This window comes from Lepus europaeus, chromosome 11 (genome assembly GCF_033115175.1).
Source record: "Lepus europaeus isolate LE1 chromosome 11, mLepTim1.pri, whole genome shotgun sequence".
Taxonomy (NCBI): Eukaryota; Metazoa; Chordata; class Mammalia; order Lagomorpha; family Leporidae; genus Lepus; species Lepus europaeus.
Window position 1 is genome coordinate 63,987,799 of NC_084837.1, and position 21,704 is coordinate 64,009,502.

Below are 21,704 nucleotides of genomic sequence, written 5' to 3' on the forward strand. Positions count from 1 at the left end.
ACTGCTGCCAACCCCCAATCTTCTCAGGGCCCCTCATGCGTCTTCCTGCCCAGGGGGTGCAGATCGTGCTGTCCACATGCTGGGCACACAGGAGATAGCCTGGGCTGGCCATGGCGGGGGAGGGGGTGGGCAGAGCCCTGCCTGACTTGCGGCAGGCCAGGGGCCCCTGAAGGCTGCAGGCCGCTCCAGTGGCAGCAGACATCTGGAACCCCGCCCTCCCCTCTCCCAGCTCAGCCTCCCGCTCCCTCCTGGGCCCCACCCACTCCCCAGGGGACCTGCAACAGCCTGAGGAGCTGGTCCTGCCATCTAGCCTGCTGGAGCTGGTCCCAGCGCTCCGCCATCTTGTGATTCAGCTCTTCCCACCGGCTGCTCAGGCCCCGGAGCCTGGCCTGGATGTCCTCCTGGGCCTGGGGCTGGCTGCCCAACAGCTCCCTCCCGACCTGCAATGCAGACAGAGGCCCAGGGCACTTGGCTGGGCTGTGGGGGCCACGCACATGTGGCAGAGGTGGGCAGGGCAGGAGGATGTCCCCACGGGCAGGCACTGGGTAGGTGGATGGCAGGGAAGAGCTCTGTGCTGAGCTGTGCTCGTGGCCTGAGGGGCAGGCACGCCGGAGCTTTCTGGCTGCCACCCCTGATGCCATGGGAACTGGAGTTGGTTCTCCCCTCAGCGCGCCTGTGCCATCTGGTACGATGAGGGTTGGGAATCTGAAGGTGAGCAGGCCCCTCCCCCTGCCCCCCACACCTGCTGCAGGTGTTCCACGTGCCCGTGGGAGGCCCTCAGCTCGCTCTCAGCCACTGCGTGCCGCATGAGTTTACGCAGGATGTTCCCGGGGCCTGAACAGGGCCCCTCTGCCACCGTCAGCTCCTTCTCCTCCATCCACAGCGCCAGCTCCGCCATGTCCCGCTTCCACTCCTGCCAAGCACCACAGAGTGGGTCTCCTGGCCCAAGGAACAGGGCTGGGGCAAGGACCCCTTCCAGGGAGAGGGGAAGAGGAGGAGCCAGAGCCAAGCCTGGGATGCTGAGGTTCCCGTTCGCCAAATGGGGACAGGGACACTGTCCAGCGAGGAGGAGCACCTGCCAGCCCCAGCTCCTCCAGCCTAAAGCAGGTTGCCTGTGGGCAGCTCTCTGCAGGGCCTGGGGCGGCCTGGCCCAGGGCTGCTCTGGGCTCAGCAAACACACAAGGATCTGAGGACTGTGGCTGGTGCCCAGCACCATGCCGTGTCCTCAAGTGAGGCTGGAAGCCAGGCAGGGGGGCAGAAAGCGTAGGGCTGGTGGATGGACAGGCCTGGTTCTTTTTTTTTTCTTTTCTTTTCTTTTTTTTTTTTTGACAGGCAGAGTGGATAGTGAGAGAGACAGAGAGAAGGGTCTTCCTTTTTGCTGTTGGTTCACCCTCCAATGGCCGCTGCGGCCAGCGCATCTCGCTGATCCGAAGCCAGGAGCCAGGTGCTTCTCCTAGTCTCCCATGCGGGTGCAGGGCCCAAGCACTTGGGCCATCCTCCACTGCCTTCCCGGGCCATAGCAGAGAGCTGGCCTGAAAGAGGGGCAACCGGGATAGAATCCGGCACCCCTACCGGGACTAGAACCCGGTGTGCCGGTGCCGCAAGGCAGAGGATTAGCCTATTGAGCCGCGGCGCTGGCCTAGGCCTGGTTCTTATAAATGGTGTAGCCACAGCCCCTTTTCCTTACCAGGAAAGACCGGAACAGTCACATCTGCCTCACTAGAGGAGTGGCAAGGGCCAACACCATCAGGGGTGGGTGGAACGGGACCACATCCCTGAGTCTCGCCGCGCTGACAGGTGCTCCTCCCATCTTGACCCCCTCCCCGTTCGGGGCCAGCACCTCACCTGGAGCTGGAGGGAAGCCAGCAGCTGCTGCCGCCTCTGCTCACTCCTCTCCTGGATCCTGGCCCACTGGGCCTGCACCATCTGCAGCTGCTCTCTGACCCTGGTTGGGAGGAGGGAAGACGGAGGAGGGAGCAGGCCCAGGCCCAGGAGCACCCCTGCACCTCCCCAGCCCCCTACGCTCTCAGGGCAGACTCTGTGCAGGCTGAGGACAGGGCTGGCTGCAGCGCTGTGGACTGGCACTCACTTGTGTGCAGCAGGCTGCGGGCTCTGAACCAGCTTCCTGCCATGGGCTGTCAGGGCCTCCACCCGAAGGCCCAGGGTGCCAAGGAGCCACTCAAACTGCCGGTGCTGCTGCAGGAGGCTCTGGGCCGCCCTCACGTCCCCCTGCGGGAGCAGAGGCCCGAGGTCGCGCCTGGCAGGATGGGGGGGGCAGCACCCTCTCACCCGCCACTGTGCCAGCCTGGCTTCTGCACCCAAGAGGATGAGCGCCCTCCAGCCTCACGTCCCCGCCTCCATACCCCAAGGTTTTCCAGGCTCAGGAAGGCCTCGTGGTTGGTGCAGGTAGCAGCAAAACCACTCAGTTCATGGCCAAACCTCTGCAGTTCCAGCCCTTCCTGCAGCCGCTGCTGTCTCTGCTCCCACGCGGCCTCCAGCTCTGGGCTGTGCTGGCGCAGGAGCCTCAGGGCACTGGCTACCTCCTGGGAGTCGGGGGAGTCCCAGGCTGCCAGAGGCTGGCCCTGAGCCTCCAGCCGCTGCAGCCTGTGCAGGGTGACAAGCAGAGGGTCAAGCCCACGGGGCTCCCCTGGCCAGGGTTCATTCACCTTGGAGCGCTACGTGAGGGCAGCTGGCAGGAGGGGTGGGGGCTGGTTAGTCCAGTTGGTTCCCTTGTCCCACGGGACCACGGATGAGACATGGAATGTGACAGGCACAGCACAGTACTTAGGACCCAAGAGTTCCCATGCTCCCCACCAAGTCACACTCTTGCTCCGGCTGGCCTTCCTGTCAGCATGGACTGGCAGTGCACGGGCAGGGGGGTGCACGGGCAGGGGGATGCACGGGCAGCAGGGCTCAACAGGGCAGTGTCGCGCAAGCAGCAGGCACCATCCTGCTCCAGGGCCACCGCCAGCTCACTCGGAGTCTTTGAACCGTTAGAAAAGGTGAGCCATTCAGCCAGGCGCAGCCCGCACAGCTGCGCCGCCGTGTGAGAGAGAAGCCCCTGCTTCCTCGGAGCTGCTCGAGCCCCAAGCCGGGCAGGAGAGACCCGAAAGCCGAGGACGGGCTGGGGTCCAGTGCCCGCTGGGCCAGCTGGCAGCTCCCTCCATGGGGCCGTGTGCAGAACACTGGGGAGGTGGGCACCTTAGTGCCGGGGGCGAATCCTGAGCCACTCATTCCAGGGACTGTGGGGTCTGTGTTAGCCAGGGGCGGGGGCTGCCCGGAAGCAGTCTTCAGGCTTACAGTGGGGTACAGCCAGGCCTGCACTAAGTAGAACTTCCCAGGAAGCTCAGTACCCCGAGACTCTCCCCAAGGTGTTAAGTGCTGCCTGGTCCAGGCTTAGACCATACCCCTTCTGTGTCCAGCCTTAAGTACCATGCAGGACACCCCGGCCTGGGCCATACTGCTTCCTGCCACTCCCTCTCGACCTGAACCCCTCAGCCCAGGCCCAGCCCCGAGTAAACCCTGCCTGCCCTCCTGTCCCGACCTCTCTTGCCACAGGCGGATCTCCTCCAGCAGGGCTCGGTGCTGCCCCAGCAGCCGCTGGGCCGACGCCTCGTCCGCCAGCTCCTCCGCAGGGCACAGCTGGGCCTGGATGCTCTCTGCCCACCGCAGCAGCTGCCGGCTCTCCTGCAGGAAGCTCTGCCGGACCCGAGCCTCGGCCTGGCCCTGCACCTGCTGGGCCACCTGCGCCTGCACTCGCTCCAGCAGCCCCTGCAGCGACTCCAGCAGCTCCTGGTTCTCCACGGGGCCCGAGTCCTCCAGCCTGCAAGACAGGCCCCACGCACAGTCAGCACCCTCCCTGGGCCAGCTCCCAGGTGTGTGTTCTCTGGTAGGCCTGGGTTTCCAAGGAAGGTGACGGTGACCCCAGATGTCACTCACTCTTGACCCAGGGGGAGCCTGGGCACGTGGCCCCTCTCCCCACAAGCGTTTTCTCACGCTTACTGTCCCACCCCTGCCCAGGTCCTTGTCGACCCACCCTGAGTGCATCTCAGATCTGTCCTCCTCCCCACCACGTCTCCGCTCAGGCCTCCCCATTGCCTTCACTGCCCCCCAGGGCACCGTCACCAGGCTGAACTCGGGCCGGACCTGCGGGCCATCCTTTGGAGGGAGCGGATCCTCCTCTCCAGCCCTGGGAGGCTCTGCAGGGCTAGCTGCAGAGCACGGCGGCTGTCCTCGGGGCTCCCTGGCTCCAGCTGGTGCATCAGGTCCTGCAGCTGCACCTGGAGGGGCCCGTGCTCCTGCAGGAAGCTGTGCACCTCCAGGCCGTGTGCCAGCTCCCAGCCCTTCTCTTTCTTCAGGGCCTCCAGCTGCCCCCACCTGGGCAGAGGGCACAGGGGTGTCTCTATGACAGGGTCACGTCCCCCACCCCCACCCCCACCGTGTCCTGGGGCCTGGGCCAGAGCCTCACATGACGGAAGCTGCTGCACTGGCCCGCCCCGCCCCCTCCCCCGGGCTCTGTCGTGTCCAGCCTGTGCACCTGGCACCGCAGGCCCAGCCAGGCCCTTCCCGCTCTCTCTCACCTCTGGCTCAGGTCCTCCTGCCGTCGCTGGATCTGGGGGGAGTTCCCCGGACATCTCTGCATCAGGTGTTGAGCCAGGCGGCTGAGCTCAGCCCAGGAGCCCTTCCTCATAGCCAGGGCAGCGAGGAGGGTCTGGGGAGAAGGAGGACCCAGCGCTTGGTGGGGGGTTTTTCTCTTCCTCACGCCCCTTGGGACTGTGAGGGCCCTGAACATGCCAGCTGCTGCAAGGACAGGCGCTCGGGGCCTCAAAGCACCAGGAGAGCCTCAACATCCAGGCCAGGTAGCCTAGTGGTGAGGACGTCCGTGTCTCATAACCAAGCGCCTGGGTTCCATACCCCAGCTCCAGCTAAGGTGACCCTGGGAAGCAAGGGTGATGTCAAGTGACTGGGTCCCTGCCACCCATGAGGGAGACCCTGCCTGGGTTCCTGGCTCAGCCTGGCCCAGTCGCAGCTGTTGCAAGCGTGCGGGGAGTGAAGCAGCAGGTGGGAGCTCTCTATCTCTCAGATAGAATTGAAGCCAGCTGCCCTGTTTCCCTCCCGACAGGCTGCAGACAACAGGGAGGAATGAGGCACTGCAGGGAGCGATAAGGAGGCGGGAGCGAGGGGAGCAGGGGCCAGGTGCCCAGGACCGCCTGGCTCTGGGGCTGTACCTCATATCTGAGCTGTGTGGCCTCCATGTCGTGGGCCCCGGGCTGCAGCGTGGAGAACAGCGCCACCTGCTCCTGCAGCCAAGCCCGGTGCTCCCTGCAGGAGCTGTAGAAGCCAAACAGGGCCACCGCCTCCTCCAGCCGGGCCCTGTGGCGCTGAGCAGAGGTGGACAGGGTGGAGCTGAAGGTCAGGGGGGCCCCTCACAGGACGATGAGGGCAGGTCCCGCTCGGGGGTGGGGGGCATCCTTCCCACCCCACCCCACCCCAGCAGCAGCGCATGGGCCAGGGCCCGAGGGGCATCTCTGCTTTCTGTCAGAGGCAGAGTCTGTTCTCCCCAGCCCAGAGAGCAGGGGAAGTGCACGCACCTCTGGGGGCCCTGGCACCTCCCCTCGGGCTCTCTTCTGCCACGGCCTCCAGCCCCTGTGCTCTGGGCAGCCAGGCCTCCGACTCCTCCCGTGGGCTCTTTCCTGCCCCTGGCTGCTCCCCTGGCTCTGCCTGCTCACTGCTTCTTGTTCAAGCCTCAGCCGACTCCTGGGGCCTTCCCTGCTCCTCCCCCACCCCGTGCAGGCCTCACCTGTGCTACCATCCCCCGGGCTCCAATCACACCTGCACCACTTAATGTTTGACATCTGTTGGCCATGTCAGAAGCCCCCCGAGTGCAGGGAGCAGGCCAGGCGTTGCTCTGTCCCCTGGGATTGAGGGGGGTCCAGGGTGGGTGCCTGATGAACATTTCCCTAGCAAGGGATGTCACCTCTGCCAGGGCCCGCAGGTCCTCGTAGTCTTGGCTCAAGCGCTCCTGTGTCTGGAGTATGGTGGTGGGGTCAAAGTAGAGGTCTGGCTCAGCTGGGGGGGCTGTCTTCCAGGTGGTGCGAGGGCCAGAGAGGGAACCCCTGGGGCCTTCTCCCAGTGGGTTCAGGGCAGACAGCACCTGTGCAGACAGGGCAGGGTGTCTGTAAGGGCTCCCACCCACAGTGGAGGCCTTAGCAGGGAGGGGCTGGCGGCTGTACCTGTGGCTCCTGCTCCACCATGCGGCCCACGGGCTCCTTATCCTGGCCGCCTGCCTGGTCCTTCAGCTCCCAGGTGTCCAGGGCCCACCCTGGGAGCCAGGTGAAGTGAGTCCCTGTGGGGACAGGGAGGGGGCTCCTTTATCACAAGTGCTTCCCCATGCCCAGCCCTAGGCGTGCTAGAAGGACCAGGGCTAGCTTCCGGTCCTCTGAGGACCACGAGGCTCCGAGACGCAGGGCAGGCAGGACGGCACCCAGGGCTGTCCATGGACAAGGGGGACAGAGGCACGGTGACGTCAATAGCACAGGTGTCCAGGGGACCAACAGGCCCAGGTGGTCTGCAGCTGCTGCCGAACGTCATGGCGGGGGCTGGCGCTGCGGTGTAGCGGCTAAAGCTGCCTCCTGCAGTGTTGGCATCCCGTGTGGGTGCCGGTTCAAGTCCCTGCTGCTCCACTTCCCATCCAGTTCTCTGCTAATGAGCCTGGGAAAGCAGGGAAGATGGCCCAAGCACCTGGGGCCTGCACCTATGTGGGAGACCTGGAAGAAGCTCCTGGCTTCAGATCGGCCCAGCTTTGGCCATTGAGGCCATTTGGGAGTGAACCAGTGGGTGGAAGACCTCTCCCTCTCTCTCTCTGGTTCTCTCTCACTGTAACTCTGACTTTCGAATAAATAAATAAATCTTAAAAAAAAAAAAAAACTTATAGGGACAAGGCAGGGCCCCAGGGTCCCTGCCAGAGGGGTAGCATCTGCAGAGGGGAGGGGCCAGAGGCCGTGGCTGCAGGGGCTGGGGCAGAGAGGGGCTGAGAAGGCACCGGCTCTCCCGGGCAGGGCTCAGAAAGCGGTAGCAGCGTCAGCCCTGCCTGCTCAGGCTTGAGTGGAGGGGACAGGACAAAGAAAAGGCAGAGGGGAAAACGGGGAAGCGGGGGAACAGGGGCCGGAGGACGGCTAGGAGAGCAAGGCCCATGCGACCCTCTCATCTACGCTTTCCCCCATGGCTGTCTGCTAACAGCGACTCCGTCCCCAGAGCAGCCCAGGCTCCCTCTGGGTGGCTCTCAGGCCCCTTTTCTGCAGAGCACAATTTGCGCTCTCCTTAATTTTTTCCCTTCAGTCACTGGATCCCCTGGAGACCCGCACATTCAGCACAGGTCATTAAGGCTCCTGCTTGGGGTCCTGACCTTGTCCCTCGGCATGCAGACCTGGGGACATGAGTGCTGGTTACCTGGCTCTGTGATGATTTGGGGGACATCCTGGGGTGTCCCAGTTGCATCCCCAACAGCGCTACTCCAGCCTTCAGAGGGCTCCTCCTGTTTGGAGGAGGAGAGACCCTGCTTAGCTGACAAAGTGGCTCCCCACCCCCAGCAAGGAGTGCACTCCTCTGCACCCCTCCATCATTGCCAGTGCCAGCTGGGATGTAGAGGACAGCAGAGGAGGACGAGGCACCTTCCCTTCCCTCCCTGAAAGAACAAACTCCAGCTGGAGATGCAGAATGCACGGGGCACTGTCTCGGTCCCACTGCAGGCGTCATGTGTCAGTGTGGTGGAAGGGGCTGTGCATGTCAAGGGGTGCAGGGTGGGGTGGGGCCGGGAGTTGGGGGTCTCCCCGGCAGCCATAACTGCACATCCTCGGGCAGTGCCCAGGCCACTCTGAGCCTTGCTTATTTCATCTGTAAAGCGAGGGGGTTGCTAAGTTGTTAATTACATGGGCCCCAGAATAAATACAGAGGAAAAGGGAGAGATGGCTCTGGACCAAGTGACCCCCTAGACCTTTCCAACCCGGACCTGGCTGGTCAGCGCTGGCTGGGGGCAGAATGCAGCCGTCCAGGCCGCAGCAAGCTACAGCTACCGGCCAGGGTACCTCTAAGATCTGGAGGCCCCGAGCTCAGCTTAGGTGGTGTCTGGCCATGGTTGGGGAGAGGAAGACCCCGGACATGGAGGAGCCCATGTGAGTGACGGGTCACAGGGCCTTGGTTTCCACATCTGGGCCACTTACACAGCTGTGTGAGAGGCAGCAGCACCCAGCCGCCTACGGCACACGTGCTCTTACAAACTGGGGGCTCAGGGGCTGGCGGGCGCGTCAGCAGGTTAAGTCCCAGCTTGTCACCCCTGCGTCCCCATCTACACTGCCTGGCTTCAGTCTTGGCTACTTCACACTTCCCATCCAGCCTCGTGCAAAAGCACCTGGGAGGCAGCAGGTGATGGGCAGGTGCTTGGGCCCCTGCCACCCACGTGGGAGACACAGATGGAGGTTCTGGCCCCTGGCTCCAGCCTGGCCCAGCCCTTGTTGTTGCAGGCATTAGGGGAGTCAAACAGTAGTTGGAAGATCTCTGTCTCCCCTTCTATCACTCTAACTTAAATAAATATTTGAAAATTAAAAATAAACTGGGACTCAAAACCGAAAGAGGGGCTTTTGGGGGTCATGCTTCTGCCTCCCTAAACCCACAAGGGTTAAGTCAGGCGGGAGCTAAAGGCGGTAGAGAAACATCACCGAGATCTCACGGGGAAGGTGAGGGGACATTCCTGGAGGAACCTGCCACTCCTGGATGACCTTGACTCGCGTGGGTAAGCAGGGTCCCCCACCTCGGGGCTGTGGATGGGAGAGACAGGGGGCATGGAGACCCTCCCATTTATGCCCTCTCTGGGACCTAGAGGCGTCAGGAGCTGGAAGCCTGGGTCCCTTCCCTGTCCCGGCTCGCACCGTGAGCGGCGCCCGGGCCGCGGCCATCCGCGCCTGCTCGTCCAGCCGCTGTAGCTCGGCCGCGAAGGCGCGCACGGAGCGCTCCAGCCGCACGTGGCGCAGCAGCAAGCCCTCGGCAGCCGCCGGGTCCTCTCCGCACAACTCGTGCTCCAGTGACGACCGCTGCTCGCGGAGCCAGGACGCAGCGTCTGCGGCGTCCGCCAGGTACTGCGGGGCGGGGCGGGGCGGTGCTGAGCGCACAGGAGCCACAGCCTCACCCGCAGCCCCGCCCCGCAGCCCCGCCCCGCAGAGAGCTACCTGTGCCACTAGCAGGGTCGCCTGCAGCCGCGCGCCCCGCCTCGCAGACCAGGCCCGGAGCTGCTGCGACGCGCCCTGCACGGCCTCCGCCCGCTCCCGGGGCTCCGGCTGCGTAGGCGGCCCGCGGGCGCTGAGATCGCGCCCCCTCCGCACGAGGTCGGAGCACACCGCCTGGTGGCGGCGGAGGTCGGCTTCCAGGGCCTAGTGGAGGGCAGAGCGAGGGGCTCAGTGAGGGAAAGGAAAGGGGAGCGGCTGGGGCCCTGAGGCGGGCGGGGGGCGCGAGCGGGGCGGGCACCTTGTGTTTCTGCAGGGCGCCCGCGATGCGGCGGGGATCCCGGCCCGGGGCCTCAGTCTCCACCTGCTGCCTTCGCTCCGCCAGCCAGGCCTCCTCCTCCTCACAGTCGCGCAGGAACTCGGCCCGCTGCAGGGCCCGCTTCAGCAGGGCCCGCCTGAGGGACAGCAAGGGCCACAGGGGCTTGGGGCCGGGGGCGGGGCCTTCCCCAGCAGGGTCAGACCTGCCCGCAGTCAGGAGGTCTCTTCCATGGCTGACTCAACGGGGAAGACAGAAGCCTGGGGGCGAGGGAGTTGCCAGGCCACCTGGGCAGGAGATGCTTTGGGTGACAAAGGTTCTGGAGAAGGTGGAGATGGGTGTCTTACCGGGCCCTGATGAGAGACACCACGTGCTGGTGCCGCTGGCCCAGGGCCCTGGCCTTGGCCTGCAGCTTCTCCACGCTGGTGCCTAGGGAGCGGGCCAGCCCGGAGGTCTGGTGGGCAAGGTGGCTCACGTGGGCTCCGAGGGCGGAGACCTGGGCCTCCAGCAGCTCGTGCCTCTGCAGCAGCTCCACCACCTCTGCCAGCTGCTGCCCGCAGGCCTGGGAGCTGGCTGGCACCTAGCCGGAGATGAGGGTCGCTGTGGTGCCTGTGCGTGACGTCCCCCACCCTGCCGCGTTCCCCCGAGGCCAGCTGCTGCAGTGCCCACCTGCAACTCCTCGAGCTGGTCCGAGGCAGCCTCCGCCTCCCGCAGCAGGCCCAGCACGGCGGGCAGGCCCGCCACCTGCTTCCTCTGCCCCTGCAGGCCCTGGAGGAGTCTCTGCCAGCGCCTGCTGAGCTCCTCTTGCCTGGAAGACACAGGATAAGGGTGGCTTCTGCTGCCCTGGGAATCACCTTGGGGTTCCTGGCTGGTTCCTACTGGGCTTGTCTGCATGGAGGGCTCTGACCTCCGTCGGGGGGCAGTGTCTGTGGACGTGAGCCTCCCTGTGTGTCCTGTGCATGGGCCCAGGCAGGCAAGCCGGAAGGACGGCCTAGAAGGTTCAGGCCGTCGGGGGCCCCCACCCTCCTCTCCAGTGCCTTCCAGGGGCCCAGACTGAAATCGCCACAGTGCAGTTCCTCAGCCCCAGTTCTGATCCGTCTGCAGATCCTAGCTGGCTACTTTCATGGTGCTAACTCGAATCCCACTGCTTCCCCTCCTGGAGTATTGCCATGACGTTGGTGTTGGTCTCTCTGCCTCCTCCACCCTCGGTCTGTTCCCTACAAGGCAACCTGGTGATCGCCACAAAACCAAAGTCAGATCTTGTCACTCCTCTGCCACGCCTCCCGGTGGTGCCCCATCTTTCTGTGAGTGAACACCAAGCCTGGGGTGGGAGTTCGGCCTGGTTGTTCAGCCACTGGTTGGGATGCCTGTGTCTCCCAGAGTGCCTAAACATGCCCCGGGAGGCAGCAATGGTAGCTCCAGTGGTGGGGTTCCTACCACCCACCTCGGGGACACGGATTGATCTTCAGCTCTTTGCTTTGGCCTGGCCCAACCCCAGCTAATGCAGGCATTTGGGGAAGTGCACCAGCAGATGGGAGCTCTCTGCCTCACAAATTAAAACAAAACCAGCCACCTCTTTCCTGCACTCTGTAAGGCCCAGCATGACCTCCACCCCCACCCCTGGGCTCTACTCCATGCTGGCTGTCTGCTTTGGCCTGTACTGGCCTCTCTGTCATTTTTTCAAATTGCCAGGCAGGTGCCTGCCATGGAGCACTGTCCTGGTCATCCACTGCCCCAGTGAGAGCCCTCCCCTCCCCCAACATCTGCATGGCCGGCCCCTCGCTTCTCTCTGGTTTTCACGCAAAAGTCAACTTCCCAGTGAGTCTCTTCTGGTTCCCAGGCTTACCCTGCTCCTCTCCCCCAGCTTGAACCCTCACAGTCCCCACAGCAATAGAGAGAGACAGAGACAGATAGACAGAGATCTTCCAGATGCTGGTCCACTCCCCCAAGTGCCCACAACAGCCAGAGCTGCCCGAGGCTGAAGCCAGGAGCCAGCTGCATCCTGGTCTCCCATATGGGTGACAGGGCCCTAGCACCTGAGCCATCATCTCTTGCCTCTCAGGCACAAAGCTGGATGGGAAGTGGAACAGCCGGGGCCAGGACTTGAACCGGCACTGGGAGAGGGGAAGCAGACATCCCAGCTGGCAGCAATGCCCGCCTCTCCTGTTAATATGTCTTGTCACTCCCTCACACAGCTTTTCTCAAGTGTCTGGGTAGTATGCCAGCTTCGTGAAGGAAGCTCTGTGTGTCCTTTTCCCTGCTAAGTCTCCAGCTCCAAGGACAGCACAGGGGACACAGCAGACAACTCAGTAAATGCCTGTGTGGTGAAGGAATGACCAAGCGGCTCCCCACAAAGAGCGGTGCTTGATCCACAGGGAGGAGGAGGGAATTCCATGCCTCAGTGGGAGATTGGTCTCTTCACAAAGAAAGCCCCGAAACCATAAATCATCCGTGTCCTCTGTGGCCAGAAGAGGGGTGCGGGAGGAAGGCCTGACCCTGTCGTGAGGATGGCTTACAGGCCTGGGGCTCACCTGTGGGCCACATCTGCCCAGCTGTGGTAGCGCTCCTGCCGGAGGATGTCCGTGAGCTCAGCCAGGGCCCGGAAGCGCCCCTCCTGGGCCAGGATGCCAGCCTCCAGCATGCCCAGCCTCTGGGTGGCCACCTCCGCTGTGGCCAGGCTGGCCAGTGGGGATGCGGCCCGGTCCAGCTCCTGCTCCGCGTCCTTTAGAAAACTCTCCCGGAGGGCCGCCTTGTGCTGGAAGCGCCGGGCCAGCGTTTCCAGGCGCTCCAGCTGCAGCAGCCTCTGCTGCAGGGCCTGGCTCCGAGCAGCCTCCGCCCGCTCCAGGCCTGCCCAGCGCTGCGCCAACTCTGCAGTGCCCAGGCCCTCAGGAGGCAGGAAGGGCCGGCGGTGCTGGGCTCGAAGTGCTGTCTGCAGCTGGAAGAGCAGGGCCTCGAGGCTCCCTCGCTGCTGGAGCCGAGGGGGCTTCTCCCGGGTGCGGAAGGAGGCAAAGGCCGCCAGCAGCTGCCGTACAGCAGGCAGCGAGTCTGGCAGCCCGGACGCCTCCAGCTGCACCTGCTTCTCTGCGATCCAGCGTAGCAGGTCCGCCGCCAGCTGCTCGTACTGGGTCTGCAGCGCCTCTGTCTCCCGGAGCTGGAGCAGGACCTGGGGGAGGGCGTGGGCACGGTTCAGGGTGGTGGCTCAAGGCAGGTCCCTTTGGTTGCTGGGTGCCCGCCAGAGTTGCCCAGGTGGGCAGTAGTCCTGTCGCTCAGTGGATGTACGATAGAGGGGGATGGCTCCCATCAGTCCCCAGAGAAGTGGATTTGCCTACATGGCTCACTCAGAATTGGGAGTACGGGGCCCCTTGACCCTGATCGGGGGTGAGATTGAGTCCTGCCTATGTCACCCCATTTGGCCTCTCCCTTGGGCTGGGGCCCCGCCAGGCTGCATGTTTCTGGACCTTTCTCCCATCCCCCGTGGCCCTCACCGTCGCTGGCTGCAACACCCACCCTGCCCACTGCCTTCCCAGGCCGCAGCCTCTGCCATCGAGCCCAGAGAGCAAGGGAGCCCCCCAAAAGCATGGAGTATGCAGAGCCCCAACCCCACAGAGCCGCATCCGTGCCTGCCCTTGTAAGTTGCTGGCCCCGTAAGCCTGCTAATCCCATCAGGTGCTTGGCAGCCTTCGAGGGGGGCGGGCAGGGGAGGGACAGGAGGTGCCCTGCTCCCAGCACAGAGAAGTGAGGTGCTGAGGCCGCAGCGGCATGGGGCGGGGGCGGGGGGCAGGGTCTGTCCCAGGCTTGTCTGATGTGGGGGGCCCCGGCTCATCTTGCCTGTCCCCGGGGTGGAGCTCCCCACAGCTGGCAGGCCTCACTTGGCCACCAACCTTGGCGAGTCTCCTGTGGACAGTGCGGCCCCGGCGCAGGCGGGAGAAGTGGTGGTAGTAGAGGGACACGTAGGTCATGATGGAGCGCTCGTCCGGCTGCAGGCCGGCCACGTCCTCGGCGTCCAGCAGCTGAGCAATGCCCAGCTCACGCTCGGCCACGTGGAAAGCAAGGGTGAGGTTGTGCAGTGGGCGGTCTGGACGCAGGGCGCGGTAGTCCAGCAGGCCCGGCCTAGACAGACGGCAGGGCGGGCTCTTCAGCAGCGGGGCTTATGGCGTTGGGTTAGGTGGACTTGAGTTAGTGGTTAGCTGAAGGACAGGACCCCGAGGGAGAGGAGGTTAGTCCTGCGCAGGGAGAGGGGAGAGGACTCCCAGGGAGCAGGCCCTTCCGGGGAGAGGACTGTGAAGACAACCAGGGCCCAGGATGTGGAGGGGCAGGGGGCAAAGGCAAACGTGGCCGATTCCATGGGGTCTCCTAGGGAAGAGGGCGGGGCCAACCGAAACTGAGGACTCTGTGGCACTTGTCCTCCTCCTCCAGGGTCCAGACAGGATGTGGGAGACTGGTCAGGTGGAAGACCCAGGCCCTGGAGCAGTGGCTGGGGGAGGGGAGGGCAGAGCCAGCCGCTGCTGCTCACAGGTGGGCATGGATGAGGGCGTTAAAGCCCAGCCCGTCGCTCCAGCTGCGGGAGAAGTCAGTGATGCGCACGTTGGCGTAGGGAGCCGTCTTCCGCTGGCACCAGACCAACAGAGCCTCCTTAGCGGACAGCAGGGCTGCGCTGGCCCCAAACTCTTCCTGGAAGGACAGGGCAGCAGGGTCACCATGCGGGAGCAGGGACTGTGGGTGGCCAGCGGAGCCTGCAGGCAGAGGGGGAGGGGGAGGCCCCCTGGAGGCGGTGCTGGCCCCCTCTCCCCAGTGCCTCTGATTTTACCCCGTTTCATCTGTGATGGGTGAGGATCAGGGTGAGAAGGCAGCACCCCAATGGAAATTGGTTGCTGGTCCCATTGCGTCCACTGTCTCTGTGTCACGCTGGTGACCTTGACAGCCACAGCTCCCATTTGTGACCCCATCAGACTCAGCATCTGTCGCTGCCAGGCCCACAGCCCCTCGTGGCCCTGACAGGTGGGTGCTATTAGTATTTACTGTCCACAGGTGATGGACCAGATGCAGTGAGAGCTTGGGAAGCTGCCCAGCCCCCTGGCCAATAAGCAGAGGGGCTGGCCTGGACCCAGCGACCTCAGACGGAGAGCCCCCTGCCTCCCACGTTCAGCCTCTGGGACTGCCTTGGGCTGGGAGGCGGCACAGCCAGCTCTGGGTTCAGTCCCTGCTACCCTTCCCACAGTGAGGAGTTCCTGGGGCCGGTCTCTCCTCCAGCCTCTCCTCCCTGCGGAAGCTGCAGACAATCAGAGCCAGCGAGGAGCACCTGCTGCTCCCAAGTGGGAGGGCTGCTGGGAGCCCCTGACACTGGCTCAGGGGCCTGGGGAGCCTACGGCAGCCCCTGAAAAGGCTCGAAGCCAGTGAGAAATTCTTCCTTCCTCTCTCCCTCCCTCTATTTCCTTCCCCAAAAGAGATGCCCTGGGGGTGCCGGCGGACAAGGCCCTGCCCTCAGGAGCTCCCATCACACTCTGATGCTTCAAGGGATCCTGTGCAGTTGGCGCCCAGTTTGTGGCTCCCCTCCATTCTGCTGGGATTTTTTTTTTTTTTTTTTTTTTGACAGGCAGAGTGGACAGTGAGAGAGAGAGAGACAGAGAGAAAGGTCTTCCTTTTGCCGTTGGTTCACCCTCCAATGGCTGCCGTGGCTGGCGCGCTGCGCCAATCCGAAGGCAGGAGCCAGGTGCTTCTCCTGGTCTCCCATGGGGTACAGGGCCCAAGCACTTGGGCCATCCTCCACTGTACTCCCTGGCCACAGCAGAGAGCTGGCCTGGAAGAGGGGCAACTGGGACAGAATCCGGTGCCCTGACCGGGACTAGAACCTGGTGTGCCAGCGCTGCAAGGCGGAGGATTAGCCTGTTGAGCCACGGCGCCGGCCTCTGGGATGGGTTTTTAGCTGGCGTTTTAGGAACCGTGAAAGTTGGCCAGTGTTGGGGCTCCATGTTTACACTCTCTCGGATATAGACGGGGAGTGGGAGGGAAACACTGTCCGTCCCATGCACTGGGCCCTGGCAGCTTTGTAAGCCTCCAGAGGCGGGACTTCTGGCGTCCGTAGGTAGCAGAACCAGTAAAGAAAGTGGCGGGGTTTCACAAATGGGGGCGAAGTGGTGCTGGACAGTCAGCCCACCCCTCCCTGGGGCGCGACCTGGGGCTCCAGCCATGTCTGAGCCCCCGTCTAGTCCACGTGACGTTTCTCTAACGTTCACGGTTCTTTACCATGGCTGAAGCCCCAATATGGATTTTGCAGATGCACAGGCTCTGCCACTCTGTCCCCAGGGGGCACAGGTGAGGCCAGGGCTGCGGGGGCCACGGGGTGCTGGGGTGGAGACACACCCTGTCCAGGGAGATGTGCGAAAGCTGGAAACGCAGAATGATGACCCAGATGAGTCCCAGGACGAGCGTCTGATCTCCGTCCACGATGTTCTCTGGCCCGACGAGGGGTACCGACACCTGTGGGGACAGCAGGCTGGGCTGGGCAAGGGCCCTTGTGCCAGGGAGGGCTCAGAGGGACCGAAAGTCCGGGGTGGGATGGTCCCCTGGCCAGGAGGTCCCCTAGGGAGAATCATGCAGGGCACAAGGCTGGGCCCAAGCCCAGCTGGGGAACATGGGTGGCAGATAACCTGGCCACGCTCAGTGGGTCAGCCCCAGTGGCTGGAAATGCGGGGTCACAGCTGTCCATGTGTGTGAAACAGAGGATTGTAAATGTGCGTCTCGGGACCTGGGGGGTGCTGGGCCCTGCTCACACCCAGATCTCAGTCCTGCCCCCAGTACTCATCTCCTACAGAGCCTGCTCAAAGTCCAGGCCCCCAAGCTTGGCCCAGCAGCTGGCCCTAGGCCAGGGCCCAGAAACTGAGGTGCGAACAAACACCTGGGGTGTTCTCGCAGCCTGGAAGCTGGGAACCTCTGCCTAGATCTTGCCCCTTGGGCGGGAGGATGGACAGCAAGCCCCTGGTGCTCTGCTCTGTCTTCCACGCTCCCCAGCCACCAACTCGAAGGCCGTGAGAGTCTTGATCTGGATCCTAAGCCCAGCCGTCATGGCTGTGTGAGAACACTGTGGCTCTTCCATCTTGGCTTTACTCAAATGTTGCTGTCTCAGTGAGGCCTCCACCAATCACTGTTAAAACGGGAACCAGAGGGGCTGGTGTTGAAGTGCAGGGTGTGTCCTGGCTGCTCCACTTCCGATCCACTTGTGTAAGCAGCGGAAGACGGCCCCGGTCCTTGGGCCTCTGCACCCAAAGAGGGAGACCAGGATGAAGCTCCTGGCTCCTGTCTTTGGCCTGGCCCAGCCCCAGCTGTTGCAGCTATTTGGCAAATGAACCAGCAGATGGATAGGAGTCTCCCTCTCTCTGTCTGCCTTTCAAATAAATAAAATCTTAGAAAAACAAACTGGAACACAAGGACTGTCCCCTCTGCCTGCTCTGCTGGAGACCTTGGTTTTGTTCTCTGCTGCATCTCAGGCGCCTCGTAGATGTCTGGCCACAGCGGCTAATCAGTATAGGGGCGTTGACTGACGAGGGGAAGGGAGAGAGGCGCCCCACGAGACCTGCAGGCGTCTGCTTGGGCTGCCCGCCAGCCCCATGGGAGGTGCGGCAGCCAGGGTGTCGCCTCCCTTGGGTGTGCGGTTGTATCTGGGTGGTCTCTTCAGGCCTCCACCCCGTGTTCTTCCCCCTGTCCCTGCCTCTGCCTCCTCAGCGTGGACCTGGGCGTCTGGCCGGTGGGGGCTCCAGTCTGCTCCTAGTGACCTCATGTTTCATGACCTCACGCTGCTGGCTTGAACTCGGCCACGACAGTCAGTGCTGTGGCAGTCAGCCAGTTTTACACACTAGACCTGTCACTTCCCAGAGAGGCGGTTGTCGGACGTGACCAGCATAATGCTGCCCTGGGTCCCATCGTGCCCCCCGTTGAAGCCCAGGCTCTGCAGGTCAGGCTCCGGGCTTGGCTGGGGCGCCCCCGGCACCTGGCACAGAATGCCCAGTGCATGCCAAGTCTGCATCACAAACTGATGCCTTCCACATTCTGCCACTCATTAGCTGTGCCCTTGTCCTGCCTTGGCCATGGCGACCTCGTGTGCACGTGGGGTCAAGGGTGTCACTGTCACAGGTGGCAGTGGCACACTGACATCAGGCTGGGGGACAGTTGCACAGCCTCTGACAAGGGTCACAGGGCCCCTGACCTCCCCAGGTGTCTGGAGGGGAGATGGCTGGCTTGCTGTCCCCGAGACCCAAGAGGGCCTGGTATTCCACAGCTCACGGCCTTCTGCTCCAGCCCCCAGGGACAGCCCCCGCCCAGCGTCAGCACCTGAGACTGGGGGCCCTTGGTCTTCCTCATTCCCGTTCCCAGTCTCGGTGACCCAGCACGGCTCTCTGACCCTGACCATGAGCCTGCCTCCTCTTAGTGACTGTCCCTCTGGCCTGCCCCTCCCCTGCTGCTGGGCTCCGAGTCCAGTTCCTCCTGGTTTCCTGCCCTCCCTCCAGGCTTGGCAGCCTGGCCCACCAGGGGTCTCGCCTAGCAGGTGATTCCAGACCTCCGTGCTCTCGTTGATGGAATGAGAAGGCCGGGAGATCACTGGGTCTCTCTCAGCCTGGAACCCGCGGTCTCTCTTGTCACAGACAACAGCACTGACCACCCGCCTAGGTGTGACTGTCCCTGCATGGGCCAGCTGTGCGTTGTGCAAGCCAGGAGCGCAGTGCAACAAGGGCTTCGCTTCCCGTGCCTCTGCTTCCTGGCTGCTCCCCCTGTAGTACAGCCCAGGAAAGATGCTCTAGCCATCCGGCCTGTCCTGGCTGCCCACCCCATGGCCCGCAGCCCACCTTGGCCCTGAGGAAGGCCAGAGCCCGGCTGTTGTTCTCCAGGAAGTGCACGCGCATGCGGCCCGGGCTGGGCGGTGGCAGGGCCTCCCCGGAGATGAGCTCCAGCAGCCGCAGGAGGTGGGCGCCGTTGGCCAGGTCTGTGTACAGGTTCTGGATCTGGATGCCCACCTGGGGAGGGGACAGGGGTGGTTCCGAGTCCAGCCAGCCTCGCCTGCCCACCCCATCCTGGGACCTGGGAGGTACAGGCCCGGAGCAGCTGCCTCGGAGGGAGGAGCTCTGCTGGCCAAAGCCGGGGTGGGGGTGGGGGGTCACGACGGGGGCCGCACTCACCCGGGCATGCCGGAAGACGTTATTGATCCACTTGGTAAAGGTCTTCTCCTGCATCTGCGTGTGCCGTGCCTGCAGCTGGCGGATGTGGCCCGTCTCGTACTCTGAGGCCATGGCCGTACCTGCACTGCCCGGGGACCGGAGCTCAGTGGCTGGGCCTCCTGCTACAAGGGCTCTGGGGCCAAGGGACTCCTGGGCATTTCCTTAAGCCTGGATCTGTTGGGGACATGGAAGGTGGGGAAGGAGTAGGGACCCAGACAACCGCTCTGCCTAAGGCCTGGGGGCCCCACCGGCCAGCCTGCCCCCCATTGGGTAAGGGTTGTGGTTTGGAGCGTGCCTAGCCAGGATGCGCTGCACGTGAGTACCCCAGAGCCCCCATGCTCTGCCCTTCCCCCCGTATTCTACGCCGAGCTCCTGCTGCCAGGCCCTGGGCTTGGGCTGAGCAGGGCAGGTGGAATGGCTCACCTGGGGGATGTCGGGTCCTGGGGAGGAGGCCCTGCTGGCTGGAGAGCACACAGCAGGGGCTGTGCAGGGAGCAGGCGTGAGGAGCGGCTGCAGCCAGTGCTGGGGCCACACCGTGGCCCTCCCCGGAGCGAGCGGGTCTGGGCGACGGCACACAGGCAGCATTGTCCTCCCACCTGCTGCAGGGCGTGGCCCAGACATGGAGGGGGTGGCTCAAGAATGCTCCGGGCCCTTGGCTGGAGGGTCTCCTCCTCCATCCCCCACCCTCGGCCTCTGCAGCCTCCACAGTGGCACATGAGGCTCACAGGCTCTGGTGGGAGCATGGTGGGGGCACCGCAGCCTGGCTGGTGGCCTGTGGGCTGCCCGCTGGTCTGGGTCAAACTATGCACCTCCAGGGTCCTCTTCTTGAGAGCCCTGAGGCTGGGGGTAGGAGGGAGCACTGGCCCCTGGGAGCAGTCCACACATAGGTGCTCATTGGACCCAGGCCCTGGCCGTCCTGGCCTGGTGGGCAAGGCTTCCCTGGCGCTGCCCCTAGGAAGTGGTGCCCAGGACTGACATGCCAGTCTCCTCCACGGAGAGGCTCCCAGGAGCTGGCTGTGGCCGGGACATGTGCTCCTCCTGGTCTCCTACCGTGACTGTGGTGAGTCCTGTGGCTCACAACATGGCTGCCTTGCCTTTTCATTCTGATTGACAAGGGCTAATGGCCGGCTGATCTTATGACTAAAGGGTTTTTTTTTTTTTTAATTCAGCAGGCAGTGCTGGCTTAAGAATTCCAGAGACTGACAACAGGGACCCGGCTGCAAGCACAGGACCTCAGGCGAGGAAGCAACCTGCAACCACCAAGCTCCAGCCCAAGGGACCACCGCCCGCCCCACGGTTCCAAGCCCACTTTCAAAGTCTGCCGGAGTCGATCGCTCCCCCCACCTCCTCCCAATTCCCCCCTTCACCCCCCACCCCTCCAAACGATCTGGCTAGCTAGCAAGGCGGGAGAAGCGCTGCTGAGCCGGAAGATGCCCCACCGCCCCAGGACTGCCGGGCTCTTGAGTACCCCTTTGCCTTGCGTCCACGCTCCTCTCTGGTGAGTCGTGGCTGCCCAGGGTGGAGCAGCCCGGGCTGATTTTTCCCGTTTCGATACCTCGCCTGCCTGTGTGCCACCACCGGTGTCTGCACACCTGTGGAGTCCCCCTCGCCTGCTGAGAGGAACTTGCCCATCGGAGTTGCTCGGGCCGGGATCTCGGGAGCCCTCCAGCTTTCTAACCAGGCTCCGCGGGCTGTTCTCCCAGCATAGGGTGCCCCTTCCTGTTCCCCGTCATCTGCATTCGGTTAAAACCCTGCCGCCTCCAGGAAGTCCTCCCGACCTCCTTAACCCGGGGAAGACTGAGCTGTGTTCCCTTCGTGGAGCTTAGATGCGTGTTGACCTCTCACCTACATACAGCCAGCAGAACCCCTTTCTCTGCCCTGCTAGCACAGCCCCACCCTGCCTGGACCGCTGGACGCAGCACTCTCTGGGGAGTGCAGGCAGCAGCCTGAGCTGTCCCCGCTCCTCCCAAGCTCTCTTCCCCAGCTCAGCAGCTTGGCCCCAGAGTCCAGCCTCAGCCCCAGCCCAAAGCCCGCCCAGCTCACACTGTAACCTCGCAGGACCTTTCGAATGAGCCCAGCCTCTCCCTGCGTCTCGGCAGACCCAGACCCCTTCCCGCCACTTTGTGCTATATCAACACTCGTCGGTAAGGGAGGGGGCTCTCTCTCCGCTAGGTGTTCGCTGGCCACCCTCCGCTGTGCGTTCACCTGGGAGTGAGCCCTCCCGGGCTTTATTCTCAATAAAGCTTCCTCTGTCCTGACACCCTTGGCCCTTGGCTGTGAGCACCAGGGGGCAGACTGAGTCACACCGAGCTCTGCACATGGATCTCAGCAGAGCACTGGTTTATGCAGTGGCTGGGCTGGCTGGGGCCACCGCTTTTCCTCTTCCCTAGCTCAACCTCAACGAAAGCCACGGCACGCGTGGCAAGGACTGCTCCTCCTTGGCCGTGACTGAACGCAGCCCTGAAATGTGATCCTGATGGCCACTGCACCTTGTGTTGCAAGTAAGGGACACCCCACGTTGAACCGGCTTGCTTGCTATAAAGGAAATGAATTGGCTCCCATGAACAAGTCCAGCAGTGAGGGGACCTCAGGCGAGGTCTGGCCCAGCAGCTAAGTGACGTCACCCCGGGTCTGGGCCCCTCTGCTTTTCCCATGTCTGCTGTATCTTCATGCCCCACACAGCAGCTACTCCAGCTGGACCTCCCTCCCCCGCCCCCAAAAGCTATGGACATCCCTTTCAATGCCACCTGCCCTGCTGCCCCAGCAGGCTCCCTTCCTCATGCCAAGGCGCCACAGGAGTTGGAACAGAAGCCTGTGGGGCCTGGCTCTCAGCCATTTTTGAACCCATATATGGGACTGGCGGTGAGGGTAGGGCTCAAGCCAGTCAGCCCCCACCCTGGGAAGCGGGGTGAGGTCCATCACGGCTCGGAGTAGGGGTGGGAAGAGGGGAGTGGACCACTCAGAGGA

The 21,704-nt window shown here is 63.7% G+C and overlaps 1 protein-coding gene across 1 annotated transcript in view; it reads right to left on the reverse strand.

The window, feature by feature from the left end:
• The window catches only part of SPTBN5 (spectrin beta, non-erythrocytic 5), a 40,651-nt gene extending 21,759 nt beyond the window's left edge, over positions 1–18,892 (reverse strand). The window contains exons 1-23 of the mRNA XM_062205706.1: positions 18,699–18,892; positions 18,369–18,536; positions 15,892–16,008; positions 14,045–14,202; positions 13,413–13,641; positions 12,063–12,694; positions 10,201–10,339; positions 9,879–10,111; positions 9,517–9,670; positions 9,222–9,422; positions 8,925–9,131; positions 7,450–7,534; positions 6,234–6,346; positions 5,978–6,154; positions 5,229–5,381; positions 4,581–4,711; positions 4,147–4,377; positions 3,545–3,823; positions 2,364–2,604; positions 2,090–2,229; positions 1,846–1,945; positions 743–913; positions 276–440 (exon numbers count right to left, since the gene is read on the reverse strand). Of these exons, the coding sequence (XP_062061690.1) occupies positions 276–440; positions 743–913; positions 1,846–1,945; positions 2,090–2,229; positions 2,364–2,604; positions 3,545–3,823; positions 4,147–4,377; positions 4,581–4,711; positions 5,229–5,381; positions 5,978–6,154; positions 6,234–6,346; positions 7,450–7,534; positions 8,925–9,131; positions 9,222–9,422; positions 9,517–9,670; positions 9,879–10,111; positions 10,201–10,339; positions 12,063–12,694; positions 13,413–13,641; positions 14,045–14,202; positions 15,892–16,008; positions 18,369–18,536; positions 18,699–18,809 (4,335 nt within the window). The 5' untranslated portion in view covers positions 18,810–18,892. The remainder of the gene's footprint in view (positions 1–275; positions 441–742; positions 914–1,845; positions 1,946–2,089; positions 2,230–2,363; positions 2,605–3,544; positions 3,824–4,146; positions 4,378–4,580; positions 4,712–5,228; positions 5,382–5,977; positions 6,155–6,233; positions 6,347–7,449; positions 7,535–8,924; positions 9,132–9,221; positions 9,423–9,516; positions 9,671–9,878; positions 10,112–10,200; positions 10,340–12,062; positions 12,695–13,412; positions 13,642–14,044; positions 14,203–15,891; positions 16,009–18,368; positions 18,537–18,698) is intronic.
• Between the last annotated feature and the right edge of the window lie 2,812 nt (positions 18,893–21,704).